At 36.1% G+C, this 21,212-nt stretch overlaps 1 protein-coding gene across 2 annotated transcripts in view; it reads left to right on the forward strand.

The window, feature by feature from the left end:
• RBM25 (RNA binding motif protein 25) overlaps positions 1-21,212 on the forward strand; it is a 58,880-nt gene that overhangs the window by 16,228 nt on the left and 21,440 nt on the right. For both annotated transcript variants that reach the window (XM_014835672.3, XM_044773941.2), the window contains 5 exons: positions 3,570-3,627; positions 6,560-6,720; positions 18,640-18,825; positions 20,410-20,463; positions 20,712-20,795. In XM_014835672.3, coding sequence (XP_014691158.1) covers positions 3,570-3,627; positions 6,560-6,720; positions 18,640-18,825; positions 20,410-20,463; positions 20,712-20,795 — 543 coding nt within the window. The remainder of the gene's footprint in view (positions 1-3,569; positions 3,628-6,559; positions 6,721-18,639; positions 18,826-20,409; positions 20,464-20,711; positions 20,796-21,212) is intronic.

Raw genomic sequence — 21,212 nt, forward strand, 5'->3', positions numbered from 1 at the left:
GGTCTTTCACCTCCTTGGTTAAATTTATTCTGGATATTTTATTCTTTTTGTTGTGATAGTAAATAGGATTGTATTCCTGAGTTCTCTTTCTGTTAGTTCGTTATTATAGAAATGCCATTGCTGTTTCTAAGTTGATTTTGTACCCTGCAACTTTCCTATGATTGTTGATTATTTCTAATAGTTTTCTGATGGATTCTTTAGAGTTTTCTATACATAAAATCATGTCATCTGCAAACAGTGAGAGTTTCACTTCTTCGTTGCCTATTTGGATTCCTTTTCTTTCTTTTTCTTGCCTAATTGTTCTGGCCAAAACCTCTGTACTGTGTTGATTAAGAGTGGTGAAAGTGGGCACCCTTGTCTTGTTCCTGTTCTCTGGGGGATGGCTTTCAGTTTTTCCCATGAGTATGATGTTTGCTGTGGGCTTGTCATATATGGCCTTTATGATGTTGAGGTGCTTTCCTTGTGTACCCATTTGATTGAGAGTTTTTATCATAAATGGATGTTGGATCTTGTTGAACGCTTTCTCTGTGTTTATTGAGATGATCGTGTGGTTTTTGTTCCTCATTTGGTTAATGTGGTGGATCACATTGATTGCAAATCTCTCCATTTTAAGGGTATCTTTTCTCCCTTTGTCATTAATAAGTAATCTTTTGATTAATATTTTGAGACTATATGAGTCCTTTTCTCTAGCAGCCTTTAAAATAATGATTTTAGCAGTCAATGGTGTTTGATTCCTTTGAAGTTTTTATTCTAAGCATAAGTGGTAAGTTCTTTTGACTTGGTAAAGTCATTGATTTTCTTTTTGTCTTAGTTTAAAAAATTTTATTCAGGTGATACATGCACATCATTAAGTGAAATAATACTGAATGATTTTATAATGAAAAATAGCAGGGCTGTACTCACTCCCTCCATAATCTCCACTATTTCTTAGAGAAGTTATTTATTTAATTATTTTTGATGAGGAAGATTGGTCCTGATCTAACATGTCTTGCCAATCCTCTTTTTGCTTGAGGAAGATTGTCCCTGAGCTAACAACCATGCCAGTCTTCCTCTATTTTTTATATGGGATGTTGCCACAGCATAGCTTGATGAGTGGTGTGTAGGTCTGCACCCGGGATCCAAACCAGCGAACCCTGGGCTGCCAAAGTGGAGGGCACAAATTTAACCACTGTACCACTGGGTTCATATACCCAGGTTGATATGGTATAAATTCGTGTACCATAAAACTTACCCTTTTGTTATGTACAATTCAGTAGATTTTAATATATTATGAAAGTTGTACAGCTATCACTATTTTCTAATTCCAGAACATTTATCATCCCACGGAGAAACTCCGTACCTGTTAACAGTTACTTCCCATTCTCTCCTCTCCTTGGTATCTGGCAACCACTATTGTAACTTCTGTCTCTATGGATTGGCCTATTCTGGTCATTTTATATTAACAGAATCATAAATATGTGGCCTTTTGTGTTTTCTCTTCTTTCACTTAGTATAATGTTCTCAAGGTTCATCTATATTGTAGCTTATATTGGTATTTCATTCCTTTTTATGGTCAAACAATATTCTATTTAATGGATATACTACATTTTGTTTGCCCATTCATCAGTTGGTGGACAGTTGGGTTGTTTCCACTTTTTGGTTATTATAAATAATGGTGCTGTGAATATTCATGTATGAAGTTTTGTATGGACATATGTATATGTTTTCAATTTGAAATATCCCTTTTTTTTTTTAAAGATATAATTTTTCCATTTTCTCCCCAAAGCCTCCCGATACATGGTTGTGTATATTTTCAGTTGTGGATGCTTCTAGTTATGGCATGTGGGATGCCACTTCAGCATGGCTTGATAACCAGTGCCATGTCCGCACCCAGGATCCAAACTGGCTAAACCTTGGGCCACTGAAACTGTGTGCACGAGCTTAACCACTCGGCCACGGGTCTGGCCCCTGAAATACCCCTTTTTAGAACCTGTTCTTGATTTATATGTGCAGCACTGTTTTGTTTTTAAGCTTTCTTTGGATTTCTGAGTTGTTTTTCTTTTGCTTTTAAGGCTTTTCTTAAATGGTGATCCTTGATTATTCATAATTAAGAGTTAAGGATTAAAAGGCTTTTGTGTGCATAAGCTGGGTTTATAAAATTTTGGGTGTTGTTATAGGGTAATGTAGCTGGCAGCCAAAGGTTTTGAATGTTAGTATGTGTAGGTCTGTTTTTTGAGGCTTTTTGGTTTCTCTAGATTGGCTCTGTGGAGTTGGGGGTTAAGGACAGAGTTGAAGCATTTCTTATACCTTTATTTTCTTCCCTTGTTACCTGCTCTGTGATTCATCCAGATCTTCTTTTGTATCTGATGCTCTACATTTGAAGCCTGTTCTGTTCACTTTCTTCAGACTGTAGCTCTTCAAGCTGTCATCTCTGGGGATGAGGATAGGATAGTTATTTGAAAAGAACTCTTCAGAGTTCCTTCTCTGGGGACAGAGAAAGGGTAGTTACTTGAAAAGAACTCTGAGGTTTTGATGTTTCCAAATGCATATTTTCTGGCAAGCACCTGTTTTTATTCAGCTTCATTCTTTAGCCCCATTCTCCATTGTGCCTTTTACCTCCAGTCCATGTCCACTTGGCTTTATAGAATCAGTTAGCCTAATTCTTTCTCATCAGTATCTGCATCTGTAGACCCTTGGAGTTAGAAGTTTCTTTGCTCTACTGAATGAGTCACCATCCATTTGCTTGCGTTTTGTCTTTTCAAAATTTTGTTGAACTCTGCTGCTGTTTCCTCATGCTGTATTTGACCTTCTGGGTTTTTATCTTTTATATTCTTTGGTTATTGTTTCAGTGGCTTCTCTGAAAGGAGATGTGAAAATTTCATGTGTTCTCTCTCAGCTTAGGCAATCTTCAGTTATCATTGTCCACAAATAACTTTTTTTTTTTGCCTTTTAGTTTTTACTTTAATACTGTAATTAGAAATGATATTTTAAAACTTTGAAAGTAAACTGTCTTAATATCCTAGCCTTCACACAGCCTGCCCTGTTAACATTTTGAAATATTTCTGATCATTTTTTGGAAATTTTTTTTTACATAGGTAAAATCAATGTTTATCTGCTATTTCGTATCTCTTGTAAGTTTTGCATCCCATATCAAGCAATTCTCCGTGTCATTAACAATCCTTTATAATATATACATGTGTTTTAAAACAATTCTTATGGACTTGAAATATTACTTGAATTTACTGTATAGTTTGTTTTAACTCTTATAGTCTTGGGCATTTTGGCTTTTATATATACTTTTTGATAGGATAAATAATGCTGTAGAATTTCTAATTTACTAAAAGGTAGGCAATTTTCTGCAAATAAGAGTCAGTAAGAATTTATATTTTTCTTTAAAATTACTTGCTAAATTTCTCTCTTATAATAGATTTGTGAGAACTGAGAGAATTTTAAGAAACTTAGTTGCTGATGTGATCTTTTTTCTATTTGGCTTCTGGCTTTTTCCCAGTGGGAATATAATTATGCTCTTATTTGCATTACAAATTAGTTTATTTTGTTAACTGATAATCTTTTTTTGTTTCTTTTTTAAGAAATGTGGCTTGGTTTTGAGCTGGAAGAGAGTACAAGGTGCATCTGGAAAACTTCAAGGTAGGTAATTTTTTCCTTATTTATTGAGATGATTTTAACCTACGTGCATAAATCACTTTTTGCCTGTTTTACTCTCATTGTCCTTAATCCTGAGAGTATTCTATTAGCACTCTTTATCCTCCTTCTTATCGAAATAGGATTAATGAAAATTGGGACGATGTTGGCTGAGAGTTGAGATTAAGAAAGTGGAAAAGTATAACAGGAAGGAGGTAGGAAAGGAAAAATTATTCAGGCTAAGTGGTTTCTAATAAGATTTCTTTAAAAAGTCCTTTTTATTTGAGAGCAGGAGTGTATGATCAAGATGGAATAATTAGAATTTAGGAAGAAAGTAGGAGAAAAGATGATGAAAGGACCTGTTAGTCTTGAAAGCAAACTCTTCTTTTTGTACCTGTTAGTAGAAATACCCGTTCCATATACAGTCTTTAAACACCTTTTTTTGGAGCATGTGTGAGGAAGATTGGCCCTGAGCTAACATCTGCCAGTCTTCCTCTATTTTATTTGGAATGCCACCACAGAGTGGCCTGACGAGCAATGCTATGTCTGCGCTTGGGATCTGAACCTGCAAACCCTGGGCTGCCAAAGCTGAGTGTGGGAAGTTAACCACTATGTCACTGGGGCAGGCCCTTTAAACACTTTTTATTATGGACAAATTAATGTGTATATAAAATTAGAGTAGTATGATAAACTCCCATGTACCTATCACCTAGCTTTAACCTTTATCAACTCACGGCCAATTGTGCTTACCCTGTACCCTACCTATTTCTTCCTTAGATAATTGTTAAGCAGTCCTAAGCACCAGATCATTTTGTCTATAAATATTTTAGTATGTGTCTCTAAAAGATAAGGGCTTTTAAGAAAACATACCCAAAATACTATTATAGGACCTAAAAAAATTAACTTTTTCTTAATATCATTAAGTCAGTGTTCAGATAGCCAACCTTTGGTCAATATCCAGTCAGTGTTCAGGTGTCCAGTTGTCTCAAATGTCAGTTTTTTAATTGTTTGATTCATGATCCATCGAAGGTCCACACATTGCAATTGGTTGTCATATTTTTAAGTCTCAATATTTTAAGTTCTTCTGTGTCTCTTTTCTCTTGCAATTATTTATTGAAGAAACTGCATCATTTGCACAGTAGTGTTTCTATAGTCTGGATTTGCTGATTGAAGCTCCAGTAGAATAATATACCACGTACCTCTGTCCTCTGTGTTTTATGTAAACTGATTGGTAGTTGTATCTTGAGACTTGGTCAGATTTGAGTTTGTGTGTGTTATTTTTATTGATTTTTCTATTTGTAAGAATTCTCTAAAGGTAGTGTCCTTCCATCAGGAGACAAACTGGGTTACCTTTTTTTTAATGGTAGCAGCTGTTTATTGTCAGTCCCTAGGTTGATCCATTCATTGGTGGGTTGCAAAAAAGGTCTATTTTGAAGAATTCTATCATTCCATCAAAGAACAAATCTTCATTTATTAATAGAATACTTATGTAAAGATAATCTTCCCCTTCCATCTAATGTTTGATTACTTAGAGGTACAATTTATATAAGAAAAACGGGATAAACGCTTTGGTTCTTCCTTTCACTTTTCAAAAGAATGAGCATGTGTCCTCGGCATCCTCTAGCCATAATTTTTTTTGTTTTTTGTTTTGTTTTTTAAAGAACCATTTTGAACTTACGGGTTGAAGCATATTCAATTTGTTGTTATATTTAATATGGATTAATTTTTTTTTATTGCTAGTGAAGCTTAAATTGTCTTAAGTTGCTTCTGTTGGATCTCCACTGGTTTTGACACAAACCTAGTGCCTTTGTTATATCTAACTTCCTTGTTACGTAGAACGACAAGATATTCCAAGCTCATCTAGTAGTTTTTCTGCCCCAGACTTGGGATTAGCGTTTCTCCAAGGAACTCTGGTACCTTTTAGTGGGAAATTACTTTCAAAATCAGTGTGGGAGTTAGATGTACTCATTGTAAGAGTGTTTTTGTCTTTGCTTTTACGTTTTTCCAGTGTACATTAATTCAAATTCAAGATTGAAAGGTGTTTGTGTAACCTTTCTGTCATATATTTATTTTCTTTTCTCTCACACTGAGAATCCTGAGTTGCTAGGACACTGGGGATGATGGACTATTAAATCATCACTGGCTTGCTTTAGCTCACATTTCACATGCAACAATTTCAGTTTAATAACACCAACACTGTCATCAATATGATTATTGAGATTTTCTTTTTTATTGACAGGTCTTTTTGTCCTTAGGATATATTGCACTAAAAATGTATGGATAAATTTACTGTTTTAAAATCATTCAGAGTTGTTCCTCTCTGTATGGTTGTGTCATTAACTCTATACATATTTGGATTCATTTGTTTGATTTTATTTTCAATTTTTAGATTACTCTTTAAATTTAGTTTTGTTTTAATTATTTGATTTGAAGTCATAGTAATAATAGTGAGACTAGTTATTAAAAAGAAATAAGTATAGAAAAATTTGACTGGTAAGTAGGATAAAAGATTAGTACTTTTGTAGTTTAACATCTCAGCATTGAACAGTGCCTTATTTAGGTTCAAGCAGCCTGTTCTCACTTACTTGTAGCTATTTAGAAATTGGGATGTAATGAATTTGTGAAATAATTAAAAGACTCAATCATGAAATTTGCTGATTCTGCTAAATATTTTATCAGCACTTCTAATAAGTAGCAGTTTGCCTGATTAGAATTTTTCTTCATTTCTCCTGTTTTGTTTTCTCTTTTTTCTTTTGGTTATCTGAGGGTGCTAAAAGTGAAATTTTCATCAGAGATAATTGAAGGAAAGGGAGGAGTAACAACATGAATAATCCTTACACTAGAACATTTGGTCTCTAGTGATTTTAATTTTCCGTAAATAGTTTTCATCTTTCATACTTGTATTGATATTTCACTAATTCTTTACATCCATTGCTAGCCTTTGGATTCTGTGAGTATAAGGAGCCTGAGTCTACCCTCCGTGCACTCAGGTTATTGCATGACCTGCAGATTGGAGAGAAGAAGCTACTTGTTAAAGTTGATGCAAAGACAAAGGCGCAACTGGATGAATGGAAAGCAAAGAAGAAAGCTTCTAATGGGGTATGTTTTCTATAGTATTATCTTCTCTAGGTCAACTGTGCTCTTTCAGGGCAAATACTGCTCATTATAAATGAATCTAGGATGGGGCTTCACAAGATCACCATCATCATCATATGTGCTTGTGGCTAAAATGCAGGAGGGTGTTTATATAGTTTGTAGTTATTTTAAGTCTTTTATCTACCCATAGTGGGTGGATGACTGTTGGTTTGCTTGTTCCTGGTTGGGATGAAGGTAGTAAGGGAGGCTGGACAGGTTCACTTGCCAGAGAAAACACTGGTACAGACTATTCCAAACAGAGCTAATTCAGTAAGGCAGCTTTGTAAGTAAGTACAAAATATGTTTCAACCTACACAATTTTTATTAGTTGCCCTCTCTTTTAGAAGTACGCAGATTCTGAAATGAATGAAAGTAAGTCTTAACTGCTTTCCTCAGGTGGGTGGTTATATTAAGTGAAGGGAAAGTAAAGGAAATTTTTGTGTGTTGTGTCGTAATGTATGCATTATTACTCCTTCTCAACAAAGCGAAAAATAGGTAAAACCCGAGTATGTATTTCTTTGTTTTCCCTTCTTAGTTCCTTTTGGCACCTCAAGATGAATGGATCCAAAATAGATTTATTATTACCTTCCTGTCTCTACAAAAATAAAATAACCTTGACGTTCTTCAGTCTTTCATTATCATTCAAAATAGAAGTAGCTTTATTGGTTACGTCCCTCTCCCCTTATACAAAAACATTGTGTGTTCTTTGTAAAAAACCTCATAAAATAAAGCAAACTATATAGAAATTGAGTGCCAGCTGTAATCTTATCTCTATTAGTAACCACTCGAGACATTTTTGTTGCATATTCTTCAAGACATTTTTCTCTGGATGAATATAGTTTTTTTTTTTTCTCTTTTTTTTTTTTTATTGAGTTATTGATAGGTTACAATCTTGTGAAATTTCAGTTGTACATTAATGTTCGTCAGTCATGTTGTCGGTGCACCACTTCACCCTTTGTGCCCACCCCCCACCCCACCTTTCCCCTGGTATCCACTAAACTGTTCTTAGTCCATAATTTTAAATTCCTCATTTGAGTGGAGTCATACACAGATTATCCTTCTCTCGCTGGCTTATTTCACTTAACATAATTCTCTCAAGGTCCATCCATGTTATTGCAAATGGAATGATTTTGTTCTGTTTTGCAGCTGAGTAGTATTCCATTGTATATATGTACCACATCTTCTTTATCCATTCGGTTGCTTCCACGTCTTGGCTATTGTAAACAGTGCTGCAATAAACATTGGGGTGCATAGGACTTTTGGGATTGCTGACTTCAAGCTCTTTGGGTAAATACCCAGTAGTGGGATGGCTGGATCGTATGGTAGTTCTATTTTTAATTTTTTGAGGAATCTCCATACTGTTTTCCATAGTGGCTGCACCAGTTTGCATTCCCACCAGCAGTGTATGAGGGTTCCTTTTTCTCCACAACCTCTCCAACATTTGTTGCTATTAGTTTTAGATATTTTTGTCATTCTAACGGGTGTAAGGTGATATCTTAGTGTAGTTTTGATTTGGATTTCCCTGATGATCAGTGATGATGAGCATCTTTTCGTGTGCCTGTTGGCCATCAGTATATCTTCTTTGGAGAAATGTCTGTTCACGTCTCCAGCCCATTTTTTGATTGGGTTGTTTGATGTTTTGTTGTTGAGTTGTGAGAGTTCTTTATATATTATGGATATTAAGCCTTTCTCAGATATATGACTTGCAAATATTTTATCCCAGTTAGTGGGTTGTTGTTTTGTTTCAATCCTGTTTTCATTTGCCTTGGAGAAGCTCTTTAATCTGATGAAGTCCCATTTGTTTATTCTTTCTATTGTTTCCCTTCTCTGAGAAGGCATGGTGTCCGAAAAGATCCTTTTAATACTGATGTCAAAGAGTGTACTGCCTACGTTTTCTTCTAGAAGCCTTATGGTTTCAGGTCTCACCTTTAGGTCTTTGATCCATTTTGAGTTTATTTTGGTGAATGGTGAAAAAGAATGGTCAATTTTCATTCTTTTACATGTGGCTTTCCAGTTTTCCCAGCACCATTTGTTGAAAAGACTTTCTTTTCTCCATTGTATGCTCTCAGCTCCTCTGTCAAAGATAAGCTGTCCATAGATGTGTGGTTTTATTTCTGGGCTTTCAATTGTGTTCCATTGATCTGTGCACCTGTTTTTGTTCCAGTACCATGCTGTTTTGATTACTGTAGCTTTGTAGTACGTTTTGAAGTCAGGGATTGTGATACCTCCCGTTTTGTTCTTTTTTCTCAGGATTGCTTTAGAAATTCGGGGTCTTTTGTTGCCCCATATGAATTTTAGGATTCTTTGTTCTAATTCTGTAAAGAACGTCATTGGGATTCTGATTGGGATGGCGTTGAATCTGTAGATTGCTTTAGGTAGAATGGACATTTTAACTGTTTATTCTTCCAATTCATGTGCATGGAATGTCTTTCCATCTCCTTATGTCGTCATCCAATTCTCTCAGAAAGGCCTTGTAATTTTCATTATATAGGTCCTTCACTTCCTTAGTTAAATTTACCCCAAGGTATTTTATTCTTTTTGTTGCGATTGTGAATGGTATTGTGTTCTTGAGTTCTTTTTCTGTTGGTTCATTACTGGAGTATAGAAATGCTACTGATTTATGCAAATTGATTTTATACCCTGCAACTTTGCTGTAGTTGTTGATTACTTCTAAGAGTTTTCCGATGGATTCTTTGGGGTTTTCTGTATATAAGATCATGTCGTCTGCAAACAGCGAGAGTTTCACTTCTTCCCTCCCTATTTGGATTCCTTTTATTCCTTTTTCTTGCCTGATTGCTCTGGCCAGGACCTCCAGTACTATGTTAAATAAGAATGGTGATAGAGGGCATCCTTGTCTCGTTCCTGTTTTCAGGGGGATGGGGTTCAGTTTTTGCCCATTGAGTATGATGTTGGCTATGGGTTTGTCGTATATGGCCTTTATTATGTTGAGGTAGTTTCCTTCTATGCCCATTTTGTTCAGAGTTTTTATCATAAATGGCTGTTGGATCTTGTCAAATGCCTTCTCTGCATCTATTGAGATGATCATGTGGTTTTTATTCCTCAGTTTGTTGATGTGGTGTATCACGTTGATTGATTTGCGGATGTTGAACCATCCCTGTGTGCCTGGTATGAATCCCACCTGATCCTGATGTATGATTCTTTTGATGAATTGCTGAATTCTGGTTGCCAAAATTTTGTTTAGAATTTTTGCATCTATGTACATCAGTGATATTGGCCTCTAGTTCTCTTTTTTCGTGGTGTCCTTGTCAGGTTTTGGTATCAGCATGATGTTGGCCTGATAGAATGTGTTAGGAACAGTTCCATCTTCCCTAATTTTTTGGAATAGCTTGAAAAGGATAGGTATTAAATCCTCTCTGAAAGTTTGGTAGAATTCCCCAGGAAAGCCATCTGGTCCTGGGGTTTTATTCTTTGGGATGTTTTTGATTGCTGTTTCAATCTCTTTCCTTGTGATTGGTCTGTTCAAATTGTCTGCCTCTTCTTGAGTGAGCTTTGGGAGATTGTAGGAGTCCAAGAATTTGTCCATTTCCTCTAGGTTATCCATTCTGTTGGCATATAGTTTTTTGTAGTATTCTCTTATAATCTGTTGTATTTCTGCAGTCTGTTGTTATTTCTCCTCGCTCATTTCTGATTTTGTTTATTTGAGCTTTCTCCCTTTTTTTCTTTGTAAGTCTGGCTAGTGGTTTGTCAATTTTATTTATCTTCTCAAAAAACCAGCTCTTTGTCTCATTGATCCTTCCTACTGCCTTTTTCGTTTAAATAGTATTTATTTCTGGTCTGATTTTTATTATTTCTCTCCTGCTGACTTTGGGCTTCATTTGTTCTTTCTTCTCTAGTTCAGTTAGGTGTGCTTTAAGGTTGCTTATTTGAGATTTTTCTTGTTTGTTAAGATGTGCCTGTATTGCAATGAATTTTCCTCTTAATACAGCTTTTGCTGTATCCCATATGACTTGGTATGGCATGCTATCACTTTGTTTCCAGGTATTTTTTGATTTCTTCTTCAATTTCTTCAATGATCCATTGCTTGTTCAGTAGTGTGTTGTTTAGTCTCCACATCTTTGTGCCTTTCTCAGCTTTTTTCTTGTAATTAATTTCTAGCCTTATAGCACTATGATCTGAGAAGATGCTTGTTATTATTTCAATTTTTTTAAATTTGTAGAGGCTTGCCTTGTTTCCCAACATATGGTCTATCCTAGAGAATGTTCCATGTGCACTTGAGAAGAATGTGTATTCAGCTCTTTCAGGGTGAAGTGATCTGTATATGTCTATTAAGTCCAATTGTTTTAGTTTTTCATTTAGCTCCACTATTTCCTTGTTGATTTTCTGTCTGGATGATCTGTCCATTGATGTGAGTGGGGTGTTGAGGTCCCCTACTATTATTGTGTTGTTTTTAACATCTTCCTTTAGGTCTGTTAATAGTTGCTTTATGAATCTTGGTGCTCCTGTGTTGGGTGCATAGATGCTTATAAGCGTTATTCCTTCTTGATGAAGTGTCCCTTTGATCATTATATATTGTCCCTCTGTGTCTCTCTTTACCTGTCTTATTTTGCAATCTGCTTGGTCTGATACGAGAACTGCAACACCTGCCTTTTTTCCCTTGCTATTTGCTTGAAGTATTGTCCTCCACCCCTTCACCCTGAGTCTGTGTTTGTCCTTGGGGCTGAGGTGTGTTTCCTGGAAGCAACAAATTGTTGGATCTTGTTCTTTAATCCATTTTGCCACTCTGTGTCTTTTTATTGGAGAGTTCAATCTGTTCACATTGAGAGTGATTATTGATGCATGTGGACTTAGTGCTGTTAATCTGTCGCTCATTATCTTGTTTTCCTGCGTTTCTTTTCCTGTTTGCTTTAGACTACCCATTTAATACTGCAATTTCTTATGCTGGGTTTCTTAGATTTTTCCCTATTTATGATTTGTGACTCTGTTCTGTAGTTTATTTTAGTGTCTACCTTGAAGATTGTATTTTGAATCTCGTGTATAATATAGTCTATTCTCTGGTGGTCTCTTACTTACTTGACCAATACTGATTTAGACCCTTTGCTCTTCCCCTCCTAAATAATTATTTTCATTTTTTATTCCAACTCGTCTAATTAATTTGTAGTTAGAGTGCTAAGATCGTCCTTGTTTTGGTAGTTTCCTTACCTTTACTCTAATGCTATAATTGAATATTTGCTATCCTGTTCTGGTTCTATCCATCGGTCTCCCTAGTCTGTGGATTGTGTCCCCTTTCTCCCTTTTTTCTTTTTTCAGGTATGAGAGCCTTCTTGAGGATTTCTTGTAGCGGAGGGCTTTTAGTTACAAATTCCCTTAACTTTTGTTTGTCTGGAAAAGATTTAATTTCTCCCTCATATCTGAAGGAAATTCTTGCTGGATAGAGTATTCTTGGCTGAAGATTTTTATCCTTTAAAGCTTTGAATATGTCACTCCATTCTCTCCTAGCTTGTAGGGTTTCTGTAGAGAAATCCGTTGACAGTCTGATAGGGGCTCCTTTATAGGTTATTCTCGTTTTTTTTCTTACTTCCCTGAGTATTCTTTCCTTATCTTTCCTTTTTGCCAATTTTACTACTATGTGCCGTGGGGTAGCTCTTTTTACATTGACAAATCTAGGAGATCTAAAACCCTCCTCTACACTCATTTCTCTGTCGATCCCTAGATTTGGGAAGTTCTCTTCAATGATTTCGTTAAGCACACTTTCTGCTCCATTTTCCTTTTCCATATTCTTGGGAATTCCTATGATCCTTATGTTCTTACTCCTCATTGAGTTCATTATCTCTTGGAGATTTTCCTCATTTTTTTAATTCTTAGTTCTCTTTCTTCCTCTGTCTGGTGCCATTCAGCCTGTCTGTCCTCGATTATACTAATTTCCTCCTCTATGTTGTCTACACGGGCATTCAGGGAATCTGTATTCTGTTTTATCTGGTCCATTGTGTTTTTCATCTCAAGTAATTCTGTTTGATTCTTCTTTATGATTTCAATCTCTTTTGTGAAGTAACTCCAGAACTCGGCTTGTTTTTTTTTTTTTTTTTTTTTTAAAGATTTTATTTTTTCCTTTTTCTCCCCAAAGCCCCCCAGTACATAGTTGTGTATTCTTCGTTGTGGGTTCCTCTAGTTGTGGCATGTGGGATGCTGCCTCAGCGTGGTCTGACGAGCAGTGCCATGTCCGCGCCCAGGATTCGAACCGACGAAACACTGGGCCGCCTGCAGCGGAGCGCGCGAACTTAACCACTCGGCCACGGGGCCAGCCCCCTCGGCTTGTTTCTTTATCTTTCTCTCTACCTCATTGAGTTTTTTGATTATAGCTGCTCTGAACTCATCACTTAGTTTACCTACTTCCAAGTCCTCAGGACTTAATTCTATGTTTTTATTGTTTTCCTTCTGGTCTGGGGCCTTTATAAATTGCTGGATGGTAGAGGAGCGGTTTTTTCACATGGTGGTAGAATTCAGTTGCAGTTACAGCCTGTCGCCACTAGATGGGGGTCGAGAGCTGCGTGTTATGAGCTCTCGGCCTTGGGGCAAGATGGCTGCGCCCACTGGCTTTGCCGGGGCGGGGAGGGGCTGTTACTCACACGCGCCGGTGTGGGTTCAGATCAGTTCTGTTCTCTGGTCTCCCAAGGCCCTTGATTTATGGGGTCCCCACGGACGGAAGCTTTCCCCCGTCAGCGGGTCTCCACTGAATCAGCGGCAGGAGTCCTGGATGATCCCCCGGTAATGCGGCCCCTCCCCCGCTCCCTCCCGACCCGCACTGCAGCAATCGCAGACTCTAGGGGAGGGAGCGATGTTCTCTCCTACCGTTCCAGCGCCTCCGAAGGTGTAAAGCAAGGTTTATGATCTCCGCCTTCTTGGTATTGTAGGTCTCTAACGAGCTGGCATTATGTTTATTCTCTGAAATTCAGTTCTTCCAATCTTTTGTTGTATGTTGGAGGGGAGAGAATCCCGGGTCAGCTCACCCCACCATTTTGCTCAGCCCCCTCTCCTGGATGAATATAGTTCTAATTGGAATATCTGAATTTGTTTTTCTTTAGTAAAGGATTGAATTCTGAGTATTGTTTTTTAAACAAACTTTTTTCTTTTTAAATTTTATTTATTTGTTTATTTAATTTTGAGGAAGATTAGCCCAGAGCTAACATCTGCTGCCCGTCCTCCTCTTTTTGCTGAGGAAGACTGCTCCTTAGCTAACATCCATGCTCATCTTCTTCCACTTTATATGTGGGACGCCTGCCACAGTATGACTTGCCAAGTGGTGCCATGTCCGCACCCAGGATCCAAACTGACAAACCCTGGGCAGCCGAAGTGGAATGGGTGCACTTAACTGCTGTGCCACTGGGCCGGCCCCTAAACAAGCTTTATTCACTTGTAGCTTTCTTCAGATTTTTAGTAATGTTTTAACTGATTTCTCTGTGTTTAGTTTCCTCTCATCTGTTGCAGTACTGCCTGTATTTCTAAAACATAAGTAGAATTTTGAATTTCTTACCGTATAAGGCTCATATTCTTAGCATGGCATTCAAGGCTTGCTCCCTTCTACCTTTCTAGCTTCCCACATCGATCCTGTTCCATGTCAGTCATATATCCCTACAAACTTCCTTTGTGCTTTGCTAACATCTTATGTCCCTGTTGTCCATCCAGGCTACCTGTTGAAATTCTATTCATATAGTTATAATTAAAGTGTTATTTGATTCATATAGCTTTCATCATTCCTGGCCTCAATTCATCTCAGGCAGGATTAAATCCTCTCTTGCCACATAAAGCAGTTTTTTACTGTTATGTTAATTTGCGGTGTAGTATATGTTGTTTGTGTCTCTCCATTTCTCACAGCCCCTTGTACCCTATTTCATTCCCATATCCTCCTCCATTCTCTAATTGCAAGATAGAAAGTACAGTAAGTTCACAGACTGTGTCTCTTCATCTTGTACCTCCGTAGAACCTAGGACAACTTCTTGCTCATAGCAAGAATGGAATAAACATTTATTGGATAACAATTGCAGTAATATTGCTCACCTGATAATCTTACTGTCCTTACGTAGCTATTACATAAGGAAATGATAAAATGCAGTTTCTCTAGAGTATAAATTGTATCTCAGAGCAGCAGTATTGTCTGTCACATCACTAAAACCTTAAAAAAAAGAACAACTGCAATGAGACTTTTCAGATTTTCCTTGCTGTGATAACTGAATTCTTATTTAAAAATAAAGCATGGATTCAGTGTCTTCAAAGTTCATTGTAGAATTCCCTGGGACTCATCGTTTGACTGTTTTAATCATTAACTTGTGAGGTGGTTTAATTTGTAGCCTTTGCAAATGGTGTACATGAGGCAAATCACTGTGTATTTGTATAAATAAGGAAATGCACAATTGTGTGACTTTGATTCAATCTGTAATCACTGTTAGCGAGAGGAAACACAATTTTGTTTATGTCTTCAAGAATGGAATTGAAGCCATCTCCCATAAAAACAGAACAGTTGTTTCAAATGAAATTCAAATTAACAGACATGACTTCTGGGTATACTTGGCTTGGTTCCCAGAGGTACTTGAAATCACAGGACAAACAGCATGTTTTCCTGGAATGTCAATTTTATTCAACAATATTGATAAAAAGAAAAAGTCTAGCAATTCTATCAGATAAAAAATGTTTTTTTTCAAATAAATATAACTGTTGTGGAGTAGATTACAGGTTTACAATGATTTTTCAAGATAAAATATGAGAGGGTACTTGTTTTTTCTCCTTTGTTATTGATTTGTTGGAGAGATTTAGAAAATAGTGATCCACAGTGGATGATTTGAGAATGAGACATTGAGAAACTTCTGTTACTTTATTTAGGCGTTTTCCTGACTCTCAGGCAAAAGAGAAAACACAATTAGTTGTATAGTTCTCTGACTGAAAAAGAAACACAAGTTTTTCTAGAAAGAGTGAGATAATTTTCCTGACCCAGAATTTTAAGAGGAATTATGTGCCTGTCTAACACTTCACTTGAATGTTTTTATTTAGATTTTGCAGAATTTGTAGAGGCAGCTTTTTTGAGTATTTGAGTATAGTTTTCAAAGACTATTTCATTTGAGGTAGCTGTGCTGATCTATTCTATGTCCTGTTGATTTCTGGCTTTCAGCAATAGCAATATAGGAGTAGATTATCTGTTTGATGGCCACAAGTAGTAGTTGTTGACTACACATTCAAGAACGAATTCTGGCAAGTGTTGGAAGTACAGATAATCTCTGGAAAGAGCTGCTTGTATTACATTTTAATTACGGACAGATGCTGGAAAACTTCACATCTTTGCCTGGAAATTAGTCTGGTTGAGCCTACGTTTTCTCAGAAGAAAGAGCTCTGTGTTTGCTTCAGTTCCCAAAGAAGGCCTTGTTTTGAACTCTAGAAGTCAGTGCCAAAGAGTGAGCCTAGAAGAGCTGTCTTTCAGCTTTACAACCAGTAGCTTTACTATTGAAGCTTTTGATACCTCTGAAAAGAGCCAAATAGGTTGGCCACATAAACACCTTAGATATTCAGTTGATTTCTGTGATCCTCTTGTGCTGCTAAACCCTTTACATTTTGCTGCTCAGTATTATTGAATGCACTGTTTCTAAAACAGAAGCAGAAACTGGAACTCAGGAAATTGTTTATGGTTGAGGAACCAGAGGTAGAGCTCAAGTTGAAACCAAAAATAACTTTTCCTTCCATGATAAATCTAGTTGTTTTTATTTTTCTTACATTAACAATCAGTTAAGAGATTTGGGCTAATAAACTTTCCTTCTAAAAATGTACATTTTCTCCATAGATCAAGGGACAATAGTCATTCGCAAGGTAGTGTGAATTAGTTCACTCCAAGTGCTTTATTTGTAATTTAGGTAAGACCAGTTACAGTAATATTTAAATTTTGATGTAGGATGGTGGTGGTAGGGAATTTAGGGGCTGTGGGTATTTTTAGATGAGTAGGCTTTGGATTTACTAACTCCACTTCTGTCCTTATACTTAGACAAGCATGGAGATGTAGAACATTCATGGAAAGGAATTTAGTTTGTAGGGAAAGTGCTAAAGGCAGACTGGATGCTAGCTCATAAAGCATATTTTCATAATAAAGAATTGAGGTCTCAACTGCTGAGATTTTGAGTTGAAATAGCCATCTGTGTTTCAGGACCAACAGTTTTAGTGACAAATTCTGGGGGGTTAATTCTTAAAACCCATGGAGAAGCAGAGTATCACTGAAGGGGTTTTAGTGAAAGTTGCATGATGACTTTATTGTGATATATTATTAATTTAAGAAAGGAACACATCACCACAATTAGAGTTTACAATATTTTTGGTAAATAATTTTAACAATTTAATTACAGTTCTTGGGTAAAGCATCTTGTCTTTGTCCAAGATGCTGAGTTGAAAGTTGGCTACAAGAAGATTGGATGAAGAGGGAGGTCTGAGAAAGTAAGAAACTCACAGCGGTCCATTGTCTAATACCACATAATGACTTATAATGAAGTTATCTGTGTCATAACCTCTTATGCTATATTGTTAAATGCTTGAGGGCAAGGTTATTTCTTTTTTCAATTTTGAATTTTTTGCCATCTCATGTAGTGTCCTGTCTACCCAGTAGGCTCCTAAGAATTTGTTGAGCAAATTAATTTAAAAAATAAATGCTTGTTGAATAAGTATCCGTTAGAGATAGCTTTCACAATGCTGGTGGTTGAGTTATGAAATCACTGCTAGGTTATACTAAGGAGCCACAAGGCATGAAATTCACCCCAAATAAAGTTGCATGCATTGTGACCAAGAGACAGCATTTGTGCAAAAGAGCTGGTTTTTGTTTGTGTCTGAAAATGTGCACAGTATGTTTTTATTAAGTAAATCGATAAATACTTTGGGGTATATGTATATATATAGTTTTAAATTACAAAAGTTTTTGTATACTTAGACCTTTGTATTTATCTTGTTGCTTCTTTGTCATACTTTTCTTTCTCAGTTTTAAGAAGAGAGGAGTTGAAAGTAACTTGAAATTATCCAAAGTTTTGAGGTCACTCTCTAAATTTTGTAGTTCGACTGGATTAATTGCTTACCTAGGGGGCTTAAAATAAAACTAAGAAATAAGACAACTAGTAGCATGTTAGAAGCCAGCAATTTTTTTTTTCACAATCTAGACTTCTTTTAAAAAATAATAAAGTCCTACAAATAGTTACTTATTGGTGAGAAGTATTAAAACATGAATTTTACATATTTATTTTTTATAATGTTACATATGCAAGTCATGGGGAGAAAGATTTGTGTGATATTTAGAGTTGATTGATTCTTAGTGTATAAGTGTAAGATTTTTATAAGTGGTATCTCACATTATAGAAACTGTAGAAAGCAGAGGGAAAAAAGGAAGCCATCATTCAATCATCTGGTGCTGTCTAGTGTTTTTTGTATGTTTAACCTATACATGCTTTTGTTTATTTTAGATGGTGGCTATTATAGTGTATGTAAAATTGTATTTTGCTTTTTTCACCTAATTAAATTTTCAACTGTTGAGTGAGTTATTTAGTGAACATCATTACTTTGTGCAAGTATTGAGCAAGACAATCTGAAAAATTGTGAAAGCTTTGCAGATGTGTAGTATGCTAGTCCTATGAATTAATCTTTCTGTAGCTGGTTAGGGGTCAGAATATTAGCTATCAACAGAAGAAAAGAAAAGATGTTGATAAAGTACCAGTATCTAAGGAAAAAACTATAAAACAAATGAAGTTTTGTGAAGTTAAGAATAAAACCACGTATGCATTTAATAGGATCACCTAGATGTTTTGGAGAAAACATGTTTGTTTTGTGTATTAACTCTTGTTTTAGAATGATTTTCATTTTCTTGTTTGATTTTATCCCTTCCTACCCTGAATTTGCCTTGGTTTTTTTTTTAAGAATGCCAGGCCAGAAACTGTCACTAATGATGATGAAGAAGCCTTAGATGAAGAAACAAAGAGAAGAGATCAGATGATCAAAGGGGCCATTGAAGTTTTAATACGTGAATACTCCAGCGAGCTCAATGCCCCTTCACAGGAGTCAGACTCTCACCCCAGGAAGAAGAAGAAGGAGAAGAAGGAGGACGTATGTGTTACTGAGTTCTGACAGCAGGGTCATTTCTACAGTTTGCTTTTTATGCTGTCATTTTAGTGATTTCATTGCATTTCAGCTTTTGAGGGGAAAACAAAATGAGTAGCATTTATAACAATATACTCTTAAGCCTAATTTGACTGTTTTACCAACTAACTTCCTAGTTTTTTTACGAAAACAGTCCTGTTTTGTTTGTTTGAAATGCATTGGCATGGAAGCATGTGTTTATCTGTGGATTCAAATTAAGTAAGAAAAAAAAACTTGAGTGATGAAGTAGGAACTGATATTAAAGGGTGTAAAGTAAGATTTTTTTGGTTTTGATTTTCTTTGGCCATGAAGGGGCTGGCCTTGTTTGCCTTACTCCCTAATTGTTGTTCTGTTCCTGCTCCAGGCACAATGCCAGGTCACCTTCACTAAGTATTTTCATGGATTCTTTAATTTTTAGCTGACTTGCTTCTAAGCCACATCTCATTTCCCTCCACGGACAGTAATGCTGTTGAACTTCTAACTGGAGGACTATGAAAGAGCAGCACAAGATGAAACACTCCTCCCCAGTGTATTATATTATCACCGCTCTTTGTCAGCTTAAGCTGATTGAACAGTGGGAAGTCAAGGTTGAAAGAAAACATTTGGTTTTCTTATACTTAGTTCTTTTGGATAAACTTAAAGAAATTACGGGGAATTCTTTTTAAAATATTGCAAGTATGGGGCCAGCCTGGTAGCATAGTGGTTGGGTTTGTGTGCTCTGCTTCGGTGGCCCAGGGTTTGTTGGTTTGGATCACTGGTGCAGACCTACACACCACTCGTCAAGCCATGCTGTGGTGGCGTCCCACAACTAAAAAGGAGAAAGATTGGCACAGATGTAAGCTCAGGGCCAATCTTTCTCACCAAAAAAAAAAAGGAAGTATGTTATATGCTTGGATTGTATATGCCATGAAAAAGTACTATAAAACATACATATTGTGATTTAATATAAACTGATAGTCATGGTTTATATTATTTTGGATTTGATTCCCTTATTAGGCCATCTTCAGTTTTCTTTGTGGCCAAATACATATTTATTACTTGACTTGTTCCTCATGTGGTCATAAAAAACGGGTCTAATGAAGGTCCAGTCACTGGGAATGTTCATTGGTAGAGTTAGTCACATATTAGGGTCATTGAGCCCTATAGAGTTTGTTCTTCTTTCCTCATTAATAGGAAAGAAGAAAATACCTAGACCTATTTGGTTGGTATGGGTTGGGAGGAGAGGATGAAAGAGATCCTGCTTCTATGGCAGGAATTGCAGGTAAATTTTGTTGGTATAATTGTTTTGTATATCTTGGAGGGGATCAAGGTAAAAGCCCTGCTAGCATGAGACTCTCCTTATTTCATTAGATGAGGGAGTTGGAGGGAGAGGAGGTGGTGGGTAATGGTAGGAGTTATAGAGAGTAGTGAACATTTTTTTATTATTAAGTAATTTGAAATCAAGAAACTCACAGAAATCTAGCATTACTTATTCTATAAACATAGCATTGTTTTGCAAGTAATGTGAACTTTCGTTTGTTTGTTTTTAAAAATCTTTGGATTTTTCTGCAGATTTTCCGCAGATTTCCAGTGGCCCCATTGATCCCTTATCCACTCATCACTAAGGTTCGTTTATATTGTAGGCTTTGACAATAACTAGATTTACTGCTAATTGCCAGTTTTATGATTCTTGTCCGTTTGATTTTTCACGCCTTAGGTCATTAGATTTGTTACTATAAAAGTTCTACTTATTTATTTATTTACTCTTATCTTTTGTTAAGACCTATACAGAATATCTAACCTTTAGTTTTTATCTTTTTGTGTTGATGTGGATTGATCTTTATACGTTCTCCTCTGTCCCCCTTGTCTTTTAGGAGGATATAAATGCTATAGAAATGGAAGAAGACAAAAGAGACCTGATATCCCGAGAGATCAGCAAATTCAGAGACACACACAAGGTAGTATTCTTGTTTATTCACTTAATACCAATCTAGACTTTTTACAGAATCCAGAGCAAAACAGACAAAAAAACAAAAAAGAAAAAAACAAAAAAAAACCTTACAGTAGAATATAATTTTAAATGCTTTTTATAGGTTTAATTGAAATTTAGATAGAAACAAACAGAAGACCAATACCATATTAAAGTGGTTCTTGACATTGTACTTAGTTTTTTCAGTTACTGACTATACAGTCATCTCACTTTAATATGAATAAAAGTTAATATTATTTTTAGATTTCAACATAAACATCAAAGTCAGATTTAAACTAGATTCAAGGGGGCAGCAGGATAACATACACTGTAGTGTATTTCTGGGAACAGTTATTTAACTTAATCTTAGGAAAACCTTTTCTTTAGAGCCAAGATTAAAATTTAA

This window comes from Equus asinus, chromosome 7 (assembly GCF_041296235.1).
Source record: "Equus asinus isolate D_3611 breed Donkey chromosome 7, EquAss-T2T_v2, whole genome shotgun sequence".
In the NCBI taxonomy this organism is placed as follows: Eukaryota; Metazoa; Chordata; class Mammalia; order Perissodactyla; family Equidae; genus Equus; species Equus asinus.